General features: G+C 45.4%; 2 protein-coding genes across 2 annotated transcripts in view; one reads left to right on the top strand and one right to left on the bottom strand.

Annotated features, from left to right (window-relative positions):
* Positions 1-216: 216 nt before the first annotated feature.
* Positions 217-9582, top strand: GNRH1 (gonadotropin releasing hormone 1; the record flags this gene model as incomplete). Its single annotated transcript, XM_081237942.1, has 3 exons — positions 217-489; positions 2139-2234; positions 9454-9582. Exons 1-3 carry the CDS (start codon positions 337-339, stop codon positions 9580-9582), a joined length of 378 nt encoding a protein of 125 aa, XP_081094068.1. The 5' UTR covers positions 217-336.
* A 1497-nt stretch (positions 9583-11079) lies between these two features.
* The window catches only part of DOCK5 (dedicator of cytokinesis 5), a 212825-nt gene continuing 209896 nt past the window's right edge, over positions 11080-14008 (bottom strand). The window contains exons 50-52 of the mRNA XM_081236247.1: positions 13752-13890; positions 12687-12790; positions 11080-12095 (exon numbers count right to left, since the gene is read on the bottom strand). Coding sequence (XP_081092373.1) covers positions 11991-12095; positions 12687-12790; positions 13752-13890 — 348 coding nt within the window. The 3' untranslated portion in view covers positions 11080-11990. The remainder of the gene's footprint in view (positions 12096-12686; positions 12791-13751; positions 13891-14008) is intronic.

Raw genomic sequence — 14008 nt, 5'->3', positions numbered from 1 at the left:
CTCTTTATCTCAGGACTGAAAACCAACCATGGGGTGGGGCTGGGGAATATGAAGACAAAAAGTGACTTTGATAAAGGAGGAATCCTGAGGTTTGGATAACCAAATAAATAATACACATTAAAATAGTTTAGTTCTAAAAAGCACTCGACATGTGAGTTTAAAGGAGTGATTTTGTCTCCAGTGGCTAGGAAACTCAAGGCAAGCAAGTACCTGCATGTGAAAACCACAGATGACTCCCACTTCCGTCTTCTGCCGGGTTAGTGACACCAGTGTTAGGCTTTTCACCAAAGAAGTCTTTGCTCAACCCAGTCTGGGTCTATTTTTATTGTCGCACTGATGTTCCTTAGAATGGAGCCGAGTCCAAAACTTCTAGCTGGACTTATTCTGCTGACTCTCTGTGTGGTGGGCTGCTCCAGCCAGCACTGGTCCTACGGGTTGCGCCCTGGAGGAAAGAGAAATGCTGAAAATGTGCTTGATTCTTTCCAAGAGGTAAGTGTCTCTCAGCTTCAAAATGAGACATGGCTTACGTGATCCAACTGAACGATGCCAGCATCCTGTGTGCGTCCAACAGTGCTACCGAGTCTTGGCTCCAACCTAGGTATTCCGGGGGAGATAAGGCGCTTCCAAAGTCAAGTCCCATTCCTGTTTTCAATTCAGACAGAGACTAATGGGACAGAGAGCAGGAATAATCCCTAGACGAACAAGCGCAAAGGGGTGTGTCGGACTCTGAGGATATAGATTTGCCAAAGGAATTAGAAACAAGTGGATGGAGCCAAGGTCTCTAGTACAAGATGATTCTTTGGGATTTGGAAAGAAAATCTTAGAACTCTGCCTATTTTTTTTTTTGTAATTTCATGTTTTAAAAATATCTGTGATATTAGGTCAGCAGTATATTTTTATAACATAAATAAGTATCCTTATCAAGGGTGCGTGCTCTACAAATTTTTTTTTTAAGATTTAATTTTATTTATTTTTGTCCGCGTTGGGTCTTCGTTGCTGCGTGCGGGCTTTCTCTAGTGGCAGCGAGCGGTCGTTGCGGTGCGTGGGCTTCCAGTTGTGGTGGCTTTTCTTGTTGAGGAGCACTTGCTCTAGGCGTGCGGGCTTCAGTAGTTGTGGCGCATGGGCTCAGTAGTTGTGGCGCACGGGCTTAGTTGCTCCGCGGCATGTGGGATCTTCCCAGACCAGGGCTCGAACCCGTGTCCCCTGCATTGGCAGGCGGATTCTCAACCACTGCGTCACCAGGGAAGTCCCTACAATTTCTTTTTAATGATATGGGCACTCAGGCAAAGAAGTTGGAGGCCCCTAGAGGAGAGGAGTTAGCAAGCTCAAGGAGACAAAATACATTCTGGAAAATATGCTGGATTTGATTCCATAGAAACTAGTTTTCAGTTCTAGTACCAGAACTGACACAGGTACTTGGGTTTTTTAATCTATAAAATGTGACTTCTTGGGGCCATGTGAGGATCACATGAGCGAAGCCATATATCTTGGCTGCTTAATCCAAAAAAATGTTAGTGGATTAATGAAAGACAGTTGTTATTGTTTTTTAAGTTAATGGGAAACGAACCAGGCCCTAAAGGATGAACGATTCAGGGCTGGACACTCAGTATAGAGGTGAGAATGGGAAACATAGCTAGAGAAACTTAAAACCATTTAGTTTTCACTGAAAAGAAATATCTCATTTTGGAGAAATAATAAAGATAATATAATATGAAACAAAGAAGCCCAGAATCTGACATTCCCTCTCCACAGACCATATGTGAAGCAACTCTCTTCTAGCTAGGACATATTTAGTAAAAACTAGAAAATAAGATCAACCTCAGTCATAACTATAAGCTCTTGTATTTTTTTTGTATACCATCCCGTCACAAGGCTTGAAGTGCTTCATTCTCATCAACTGTAGGGATAAAAATATCCTCTCTCCTTATTATGGCCCATTTCCTCCAGAACTGCACACCAATCTTTAGAGTGTCTGACAGCATTTCTATGACCTTTTAAAGTCTCCCTCCCAATTCTCAGCTTTCTCAGTCCCACAACCCCCTTGACTTCACTTCCCACACACAGCTTTTGGTGGAAATGGAAAATACCATTTCACTTCTGTATCTCCATCTCCAAGAATCACATTCTTGTTTTTGCAGATAGCCAAAGAGGTTGACCAACCAGCAGAACCTCAGCGCTTTGAGTGCACCATTCACCAGCACCGTTCTCCACTCAGGGACCTGAAAGGAGCTCTGGTGAGTTACAGCATTAATAACATGGAGCTTTAGAGATGGATGGGCCCTGGGTACCACCGCTTTGGTCATCCACTTAGGACAAGCATCTCTAGCTACGGCAGGGCTGACCTTCCTGACGGACTGAATTCCTCCTGTACTGGGCCCTTGCCATTCCATAACACCCCTTTTCAGTGGTTAGACAGGACTAATGATTGGAACGCTTTTTCTTTCTTTCGTACATTGAAATCTCTTTGCAATCTTTATCTACTAATCTCAGCTCTAGCCTATGGGATGACTGACAAAACAAGTTTCTTCCCACTGCTACATGTCAGTTCTTCAAGTATGTTCATCAAACTCTCTAGACTATTCTTCTCTAGGCTAATCCACACCTCTCCACTGGATTCTTCAACAGTTCTTGGTATAACAAGGTTCTCCCTGGGAAATGTATATATCAAAAATGGTGCTCTAATGAATTTTCTTTCTCTTTGGAATAAAAACTCCCAAACTAGTAAATTTATAATTCAGAGCCACAGATTTGACTTCCAGTTTTCTGATTGGACAATACTAATTTTCCAAATTCCCACCCAAAATGGAACTCCACTAAGCCAATGTAGGATTTTGATTTAAAAAAACGTATAAAGGGCTTCCCTGGTGGCGCAGTGGTTGGGAGTCCGCCTGCCGATGCAGGGGACGCGGGTTCGTGGCCCGGTCTGGGAGGATCCCACATGCCGCGGAGCGGCTGGCCCGTGGGCCATGGCCGCTGAGCCTGCGCGTCCGGAGCCTGTGCTCCGCAACGGGAGAGGCCACAGCAGTGAGAGGCCCGCGTACCGCAAATAAATAAATAAATAAATAAATAAAAATTTAAAAACGTATAAAGAGAATTGAATATAGAAATTGAAACCTGAATTCAATTCTGACGTTCTCTGAGCTCCATGGTCCACTTATTTACAGCAGTTAGAAGGCATTACAGTTAATTTTCAGCTATGCCCAGGAGCAGAAAAAGCCTGAATACGTCATATATGAAGATGAGCAATAGTTTTTATTTTCTCCACTGACTTCAATTTCTACACCCATAGGACAGAGAAAAAGTGGACAGACATATTTACTTCCTTTCTTTTTCTAATCCTGTTTACCTCATGATAAAACTAATAGCAAGCAGTGAAATTATCCAAACATGACATTAGAAAGACAGAATTGAGGCAAAGACTGGATTCATAACAGATGGATGGGGACTCCCCTGGTGTTCCAGTGGTAAAGAATCTGACTTACAATGCAGGGGACATGGGTTCAATCCCTGGTTGGGGAACTAAGATCCCACATGCCTCAGGGCAACTAAGCCCGTGTGTCACAGCTATTGAGCTCGCTCGCCTCAACTAGAGCCCGCGTGCCGCAAACTACAGAGCCCACGTGCTCTGGAGCCTGCACGCCACAACTAGAGAGAGAAAACCCACACACCACAACTAGAGAGAAGCCCACGCGCTGCAACTTAGATCTCATATACCACAACAAAGACCCGACACAGCCATTAAAAAAAAAAACAAACCCACAGACAAAAGGATCAGACCTTTCTTTCACCTCTGTCCTCACATCCTACCTTTAAACTATTAATGCAGATATTATGCTTATTAAACGACTTATAAAGACATGATCTAGCTCTCTAGCACCTTCTAGTGTGCAAAAACAAATGGATCTATTCTTTCTATATCAATATTTTAGACATTAAAATGTTCAAACATAATGAAACTCAGCTCAGAAAAATTAACCTTGATATATTTGCTACTCACATATTTTTCAGGAACGTCTGATCGAAGAGGAAACTGGGCAGAAGATATAAATCCACTGGACCAGAGAAACTGACAACACAAGTGTAATTCTGACTTTGAAATCTGTGACCCATTTAATGTCTGTAAATTGTGTGAATTTCAGAAATTCTTATGCCAGGTTGCACATGATGAAGTGCCGTGTTGGGAATAAAGTGGCATAAATGTGAAGTCTTTCTCTAACTCAGAACTCTGGTCGGGGTGGGACACTGTAAGCCCCCAAAGGGGGTCCCCCAAGTGTGTCGACAGGGTGCAGAGGACAGGAGAGATAACACAAAGGTACCGTTATTGTGGACTAAAGGAATCTCATGGCTCACTTCCACCACCACCAACCTGCACCCTGAACCCACAGGATAATTGGTCCCTGGCCAATACTGACTCAGTCCAGCTTTCTATGGGGTGGTAGCTTTCTCTCTGACCATACCCTACAGAAGCAAGATGGGGCCATGGCCAAAGCTTCGCCGCCAGATTGTCTCTAATCTGTTTGAAAGTCAACCGGCACCTGAGAGAGGCCTTGGGGAGAGGAGGCCTCGTCCAATGCTCCTTCCGGCTCCACGTGGTCCTTCCAAGGTCATCAGAGCGAGCGGTGCACACTGAGGTTTGGACCAAGGCCTAAAAGTAATAGCATTCACCTGTCTGAGCTTTTTGGTATCTCTCTTAAGAAACATATGGATTGCAGCCAGTTGAAGACAGGATTCAGGCGTCCCCGTGTCCCCTGGTCAAACAGCATGGCCACCGCTCATTCTCCAGAATGGGCTAGACAGATGCATAAATATTTTCATGAACGCTTGTATCGATCGGCCTTGGAAAGTAGATACTGTCTTCCCTTTAAAATGAGGAAACCAGAGCTCCGAGGGTTTACGAGACCCACCTGGTTCTGCTGGGTTCCAAGGTGCGTGCTCCTGTAGGGCACCATGATGAGCAGCCAGTGAGCTTGGACTTGGAAGCCCAGTTATTTGGTTACTGGGGCTCATGTGTCAACTTAGTTTTCCTGGCGACCATTTCTCCATGAGGTCCCAGACACTATGACACTAGCTTTCTCATTTAGTCTCATAATTCCCCAGTGGCTATGAGGCCCTTTGAAAAACCCAAATTTCAGATAACTTGCCTGAGGTCACAGCAACAAATTGTGCCTCTATTTGCACGGCAAAGGTCTAAGCCTTTTTTCCTCTTTTAATCAGACAGATGGAGCCTTCTTCCACGCCTTCAAAAAAGGGCAGGACTTGTGCTAAGGAATTTGAACAGGGGTCAGAAAACATTCCACAGGGGAGAAAACCCTTCTTTTTAAAACATATATTTACTACCATACGACAGCAGATTTCCCAAGCATCTCCTATTGAGGAATCTCTAAAACTGAATCAAAGAACTACCTCAATTCCCTTTTAATAAAATTAGGCAGTGATGTGGTTTACAATCTACCTTATGTTTCTTTATGGAACAAAAGGCAAACCAGCATTATTTCATTAATCAATACTTACAAGGCAGAATAAGGGGCTTAAAGTCGCCAATCACTCAGGAACTATTTTTGTTTTTATAAAAACAATCTTCGGGGGCTTCCCTGATGGCGCAGTGGTTGAGAGTCCGCCTGCCGATGCAGGGGACATGGGTTCGTGCCCCGGTCCGGGAAGATCCCACATGCCGCGGAGCGCCTGGGCCCGTGAGCCATGGCCGCTAAGCCTGCGCGTCCGGAGCCTGTGCTCCGCAGAGGGAGAGGCCACAACAGTGAGAGGCCCACATATCGCAAAAACAAACAAACAAACAAAATCTTTGTGGTAGTTAACACGTTACAAGAGGAAGGCCACACACCCATTTATTTAATACATCCTGTTGGGAACATCAGTTTTCCTTCACCAGAGCATGTCTTTGGGACAATTTCTTCAGAGGTAGGTGTGGGCCTCTCTGACTGGGATGTAAAGATGATGCTCATCCAGCTCCCCGATGCTGAAGTTAGAGGCTTGGGATGAACATGCTGAGTATCTGATTCTCAAATGGCTCAAGTGACTAAGGGGAAGGAGAGAAAATGACCGCTTTATTAAAATTATAAACACTTTCCTGAATCTGAATAACTTCTAAGTAGTCCGAAACCTTTCAAAATAAAAAATGGGGAAACATAGCTTCAGAAAAAGTCTGCAGCCTTTCAAAATAAAGGATGGGGAAACATACCAAATGATACATTGTAATGAGACGAGTTCTCAAACATACATCGCTTTAAATGATCAAGTAACAGAAAGAACGGCTTGAAGATAGACCATTTTGAGCAAAAGTTTTAGAAGTTGTAGTATCCTCAAGGTGACTGGAAAAAAAGCTAAGAATCACTGCACCAGATAACAGCACGTACACACCTTGACAGTGGAAGATGCTCTAAAGTAGTATTTCTCAATGGGGACCCTAGATTCAAAAAGATTCCCAAGGTTTATTTGACTCAGAGTCTCTGGGGTCCAAGCCATCTGCATTTTTAATAAGCGTTCTGGTGATTCTTATGTACACAGACAGTGGAGCATCATTGCTCTGAAAGGCAATAAATTGCACATGTTTTAAAGTACTAGGACGCGTCCTTTAAAATAAAAAAAAAAATCTATGCACCCACCCAGGACTTAAGACAGTGGTGCTATTCTAACCGGAGTGAAGCTGCCCCCTTTCCAGTGTGACTCACCACCAGCAGGGAGTTTAAGAAAAGCACCTTGAACACTGATTTGCTAAAGCTGTTATTTCCTCTAAGGCAATGGCTCTCAACCTTGGCCTGACATTGGGATAACAGGGAGAGATCGAAAAGAAATACTAATGCCTGGGTCCCACTCCCTTCCCTTGGAAATTCTGATCTAAAATCCATTCCCATCCTTTCAATGTACGTCAGTTGACACACCTTTTAACCTCTTTATCTCCCTTTACCTCTGCCTAATTATCTGTGGTGAATGAGTGAAGAAACAGGCCTTAGTTTATACTTGCTTATTTAATACTAAATCGTATTAAATACATTGTTGGAAACTCAACTCAGATGCCAAGGGATGAATGGGGTGTGGGTGGAGGTGAAGTAAAAACCAAATAGTTTGCGGTTTTCATTGCTTCCAGGCAAAGATGACTCCATGATCCCACAGAACAAGTTTAAACAAACAGGACCAGTAATGAAATGAGACCAGAAGAGACGGTGGGTGTGACGTGTCAATAAGGAAAAGTCCGGGAATGAGTTCATTTCATTAATACAAGGGTAAGAATCAACTAAATACACAATAAACTTTAAAATACAGTTCCATTTTTAATTTAAAAAATAAATAACAGCAAATGTGAACAAAAGTTTTCTACTTCAATGCACAGCTTAACTGTTCATGTTTGAAACCCGACTAGTTTTACAAAATCAAGGCAACGGAGCTTTTGACAAAGTTTGGGTGAACAACTCACAAAATTTCGCTACTGGATGAATCTGGGCAGCATATAAAGGAGACGAGCCTTAGGCTGGATTGTAGGAATCAGCCTGAAGTCATCAACTTGAAAGGAAACCTTTTTCCTTTTGTAGATTAGAACGGATGTTTCCACTCTCAACCCACCCAAAGAGCAACTTACCTTTTCCAATTTAATTTCACAATCCGACTTAGTCATGGAGTATGGACCTAAAAGCCTTTGAAGAGAAACTTAGTTTTATTCTGACTCTCTTTTTCATTCACTTAGAATAAAAGCTAGGGCTGAAAGGATTCTAAAAATCATGTAACCTCAAATATATATGATTTCATGAGGAAACTGAGGTCCAGGGACTGACTACAAATTGACCTGCCCAAAGGTACACCCATCACAGTCTTGTTCTGTGTTGATGGTGGGGTTTTTCTCCCCTTTTCATTATAGCTGAGAAGTGAGAGGAAGGGAAGTACATATTGGAGGCCCTTCTAAAGACCTTTTATAAAATGACAGCATGGACACGAGGGAAACTTCTGTGGGGCTGGGAGTAGCCTGTGGATCTGAGAGGTGGTGACATGGGTAGACACTACTGTAAAAGTGCATCCACCTGTACACTAAGATTTGTGCCCTTAACTGTATGTAAGTTATGTCTTAATTTTTTTTTTTTTTTTTTTTTTTGGCTGCGCCGTGTGGCTTGCGGGATCTTACTTCCCTGACCAGGGATCGAACCCGTGCCCCCTGCAGTGGAAGTGCGGAGTCTTAACCACTGAACCGCCAGGGAAGTCCCAGTTATATCTTAATTTTAAAACAAGAAATCACCCCACGATCTGGGGGCAAGCAGAGGGGCAGGACCCTTGAAGCTTGGGAAGAGTTAGCAAAGAGAGATTGTTATCTCAGATCCTGCTTTATCGCTGGTTTTGTCTTAGGGATCTGAGGGTGGCAGTTGTTTTTAAGGGGTCTCTCTAACAGGGGAAAATGACTGTAATTCTGGAATCGAGGCATGACGGTAGAGGAGGGGGAGGGAACCCATGGCCCAGGAGCCTGATTTAGGGTTTCCCTTTCCTCTAACCCCACTCTCCTGCCAATCCAACAGCACATCGCAGTCCTTATATCCCTGGGCTGTTCCCTTAGAACACACTGGATCGCCACAGCCTGGGGGTGTAGGAAGGTGCCTGGCATTCAGTAAGAGCTTAATATATGTTGAATGAAAACAGTTCTTGAAAAAAAAAAATCTCAAAGCAAGACAGGTCACCAGGACAGAGAGAGAGGAAAAAAAAGGATTAAAAAAAAAAATCCCATAAACCAACATCCACAAAGGTTGTGACAATTTGGGGGTTACTTCAATACTTCACAGTTCTTATTAAGGAAGATAAAGACCAATTGTTTCCTTTTTTATGCCCTGCCCCTCATCTCTCCTACGTTTAAGGTAATCCTAAGGCATTTCTTTGCAGTTTTCCTCTTTGACTTCAGGACAGACATTCCTTAGGATCTTTTGTCAAATGTAACTCTTTCTGACCTAATAGTTTCCCAAGGAGATGAACTGTCCAGTGTCCCCTGTGACCTACTATTCACAACATTACCTGGAATCCTTTGTACTCAGGCGGGAGAGATCTAGGATTTCCATGGATGTGGAAAGGGAATCCTATGGGAAAATGTTACGTTAAAAAAGGGAAGATATTTGGGGGCTTCCCTGGTGGCGCAGTGGTTGAGAGTCCGCCCGCCAATGCAGGGGACACGGGTTCGTGCCCTGGTCCGGGAAGATCCCGCATGCCACGTAGCGGCTGGGCCCGTGAGCCATGGCCGCTGAGCCTGCGCGTCCGGAGCCTGTGCTCCACAACGGGAGAGGCCACAACAGTGTGAGGCCTGTGTACCGCAAAAAAAAAAAAAGGGGGAAGATATTTGGGCACCGGTGTATCCGATGCCCCCAGCCTCTGACCAAAGACCAGGCTCACAACTCATCCCTACAGCTCGGAAAGGACAGGCTTCAGGTTTATTTCTTTGGTGACCTAGTTTATGTCCTTCTGTTTTAACAGCAGCCTGGAAAGCAGGGTGAAGCCCACGAACCCCCTCCAGCCAGTCTGCCCAGCAACGTCTCAGAAGCTGCTCCAGGCACCACGTCAGCCCTGCAGACTGTCCCTTCCTGCTCTTTTCTTGCCACTTAAAACCCCCTCCAAGTCTTTTTTTTTTCTTTGGGCCGAGCTGCGTGGCATGCGGAATCTTAGTTCCCCAACCAGGGATCGAACCCACACCCCCTGCACTGGAAGCATGAAGTCCTAACCACTGGACTGGCAGGGAAGCCCCCCCCTCCAGGTCTTATTAACACTTCGTCTCTAGTCATACATAATTATATAAGAGGCCACCTTTCGGAAAGGGACAGTTGTGTGCAGAACTAACCTGCACGCACCTTCCAAATTATCTTTAAAAAAAAAAAAAAAAAGGAACATCAATCATGCTCGTGGAGAGTTCCAGATCTTACCCAGGCCCAGCAGAGACAAGAAAGGCACATCTCGTGAGGACTTACATCACGTATTCGGTCTCACATGAACCCCAAGGCAGCTTGCATGGTAGGGACGGTCCCCATTTTGAAAGGTGAAGACATGAAAGCTCAAGACAATTTCAAATAATTTGAGGGAGTTTGTAAAGCTGAGAGAGGACATAGCTGGGTTGATTCAAACCCCAGCGGGTGACTTCCAGAGCCTGGGTTTCTTCCCATTTCATCACACTGCAGGTGCTCCTGCGTGGACTGAAGGAAAAGAAGGCAGCACTTTTTTGTTTTGTTTGGTTTGGTTTTTTTTTTTTGCGGTACGCGGGCCTCTCACCGCTGTGGCCTCTCCCGTTGTGGAGCACAGGCTCCGGACGCGCAGGCCCAGCGGCCATGGCCCACGGGCCCAGCCGCTCCACGGCATGTGGGATCCTCCCAGACCGGGGCACGAACCCGTGTCCCCTGCATCGGCAGGTGGACTCCCAACCACTGCGCCACCAGGGAAGCCCTGAATGCAGCACTTTTAAATATGCACATGCGTGTCTTGAGTAACCTTGGACACATCTCAGAGGTTTTTACTTCCCTGACCCTGTGATGAATTCACATGGCTCTCCTAAAAGGGGTGAAACAGACACACGAAGATGCAGGCAAGCAAACCCAAATTCTCAGACGTGAAATCTCTCTCTCTTTCTTGGAGAGGGGACCTGGCCAGGCTGTGGAAGAGCCCCTGGTGAGCACACCCACAGGTTGACCCAGGGCATCCACAGTCAAAAAGGCTTCTATTTTGCCATAAACACCCAAACAGTATAGAAACATCTGGGACATTTCCACTATTGTTCCAACTAGGGGTAGGGATTGAAGAATTTGTCAGGGTTGTCTTCTAGAGATGTTATCTGGGTATAACCTCAGTGAGCAAGCTGGGTTCTTAGAAAGAATCTGTAGTAGGATTTTCTGTGTTTAGCCTCAATTTCCTTATCTACAAAATGAGGGAGGGAGGGTGTCTGTATGAGCTTTAAGGCCCTTCCAGCTCAAAAGGTCTTTAACTTTGTGTGGCTGTTTGTGTATCTGGTGGTAATATTTGATCCTCTGAAGCACCCCACACTTTTTCTTCTGAAAAGAGGATTGACATGAGTACCATGAGCATGACATCAAATTAATTCCACAATCAAGAGGAATAAATAATCAAAGCGAGATATTGCACTGTATTCTCCAGGGTAAAATCAGGTTGCAGACAGGGGCTGCCGAGCCATTCCAATGGGATCTGGAAGAGAAGCGGTTCAATCCGGACTTCTAAGTCCCTTATATCCAGTGATTTGAGCTCAGAGGAGGTAACAGGACAAGGAACTGTGTGCAAAAGACAGAGCCTCAGGAGTCCATGGTAGGAAGGAGTGACTGCCATGCAGTTAGGGCCAGTCGGGAGTGTGAGGGAACTCCTGGCGCGGGGTTGGGGGGAGGAGGGCAGCTTTTCCATGTCACAGGTGGGTGGGGGGACGCAGGTGCTCAGGGCTCACGACCGAGTCCATGTTCTTTCGATAATGATAGCCATTCATCCTTGAAAGCAGCCAATCTCCATTAAAAAGATGTTCTTTTCCACAGAGGAGACACAGGAGACCTCAGAAAGATAGATGATTCCGGCTGCCAAAGTACTTGATGTTGGTCTCTTCCAATATGTTGTATGGAACAAGGTATGTCCACGTGAGAAAACTACGTCTTAAGCACAGCTTTTCAGAAGCAAAGCAAAAAATTCCTCCAAGGAATAGGTTACTGGGGTTTTCCCACCACCACTGAAGAACTTATCCAGGCTTTCGTAGACCCCAGTGGCACCGTGCTGGAGGCTGAAATGTAATAACGGGGAGGGAGAAACACGGGGCACGGCCGATTCCGGGATTCCTCATGGACTGGAGGAGATATGGTGTGGCCTCGGGCACCGATCAAAGAGAAGCTTTCTAAAGAATGAAACCAGTTTTGAGCTGGTGAACCTCAACCCCAGATGAGGAGAGGCAGCCAGCAGGGGACCCACGCGATGAGGACACTGCCTCCCGGAGGCCAGCTCCCAGGCATCAGAGTTCCAGAGAGAGGACCAGATCCTTACTGGGATCCAGGTTCAGAAGAAAGGATGCCCGACTTCCGAGCTTTTGGAGGTGGAGGGGGCGGGGCTTTGGCTTCTCTTCGGACAGGCAGTGGGGCCGCAATCTGGTGGAGCAGACATACGAAAGGAGAAATGAGTCTTACCTTGCTTCCTAATTCTGCCTTCTACTCCACATTTCCAACATTCTGCGTTAGCTTCTCACTGATCTGAGTTTATCTACACAGGCTTTGCAAGGTGAAAAGGGAAATTAGACTGATTCAATCTCCCCCTTTCCCTTGCATTAATCAGATATACACTAACACTGCTATATCCCCAATACTTGGCGTATATATAGTAGGGACTCAATAAATTTGTGTTGAATGAATGAAGGAACCCCATCGGAGGCCCCTTCCAGAATGACTGTCACTCACTCAGAAGAAGTAAACTCCTCAGGCGTGAACGAGAACTCACTTCTTATTTCACTCCCCCCGGGGCCTGGGGTGAGGTACCTTCAATCTGATGAAAGGTCTCCTTGCATATTGTTCCTTCCCATTGAAAATCCCCCTCTCTTTATGGTTTCAGGAATGAACCAAGAATCGATTAGAGGGACAAATTGATGGGAAAACCTGCCTACTAAAAATCTTGAGAAATCCAATGCTGCATTCCCATGAGCGGTAGGCTCTCTCTGGCCCCAATGTCTGCGGTCACCCCCCTACCTCTGTGGAGTTCCTCTGGCTGCTCTCGTAGGGCTTGCTTTTGGGTGGAGGGGGAGGTGGGACTGTAGCCATCATCAGCCCGTCTGTCGGCAAAGATGGAGAGCCTGGAAATGACACAAAGTAGATGAAGGCAGAGAGAAAAATTCACCAAGGGATCTCATGCCACTTCTGCTGGCCACGGTAACACCTAAACCCACCTAGTCAAGCAAATTGCTATGGTCACATTCTACAGTTTCTGTGGACAGAATCAAGAAGACCTCTTACGCCTTGGGATAGATGTAGCACCTTTCATTTATCTGAAAGCTTCACCAGAAGTTCTTAAGCAAAAATCTCACTTTTTTGTTGAAGGTTTTTACTCTTAAGCTGAAGATGAGACTATTTTCTAGAACTTAGGGTATTACTTTGTTCTCTGATATATCCCAAGTCCTTAGAAAAAGCATCTATCACATACTAGGTAGTCAATAAATATTGGTTAAATTGAACTATCATAGTTTTATCATTTAAAGGGAGCAATATCCACTTCCTCCAGGAAAACTTGTCTGATTATCTCTGACACTCGGCTGACGACTGTCTCCCATTTGATTTGAAGATTCACCCCTCCATCATTCCTTTGTACTAAGCGGTCCTTGTAATTCTTCTCAGGCTTTGTGTATTGCTGAGTCCACAAGCCTGACTGTAAGTAGTCTATTGAATGGGTCTATTTCTTGTCCTTATTTTGGACCCTTCTCCATATAAAGTACACAGCTATCTGCCCAACAGTTCCAAAGTTACTCACTTCCTGTCTAGTCCTAGTCCAGATCCACCTCGTTTATACCATCACAGTTGGAAAAGGGGCAGTGAAACCCTGTGGCCCCATGTGTAGAAAACTTTAATGAGTCTTAGCAACCTAAGGATTCCTCGCCAAACCCTAATCTAATTGAATTATACCCACTACCACTGAATTGAACCTACGTGATGATCATCTCATACACCTTGTGGCTGTCTTGGTTAAAAATGGCCCAGACTCATCGACATACACCATCCTCTAGTAAAATGAATAGAAGGGGTGTCTACAGGAAGACTTACTCAGGGTCCTGGTCGCTTTCGGAGTGAGTGGGGGTGGGCTCAGGGGTGTTGACTGAGGCGGGGAAGAGCCATGAAACGGTGTCAGCCGATTGTCCGACAGCTGGAGACTCTTTGGCCTTTGTGCTTTTCTGGCTGGGCTCTAGCAGCGGGGGTGGGGAGAAACACAGCAAAACATTCTCACAGGGAGGCACGCTGGGCCCATCCATGCTCAGAACAACTTTATCAGCAGAGCAGAAACTGTTAAAGGGCAGAATTCC

Source organism: Mesoplodon bidens, assembly GCF_964165515.1.
Source record: "Mesoplodon bidens genome assembly, chromosome: 6".
Taxonomy (NCBI): Eukaryota; Metazoa; Chordata; class Mammalia; order Artiodactyla; family Ziphiidae; genus Mesoplodon; species Mesoplodon bidens.
Note: the sequence above shows the minus strand (reverse complement) of the source record. Positions and strands in the feature narration are given on the sequence as shown.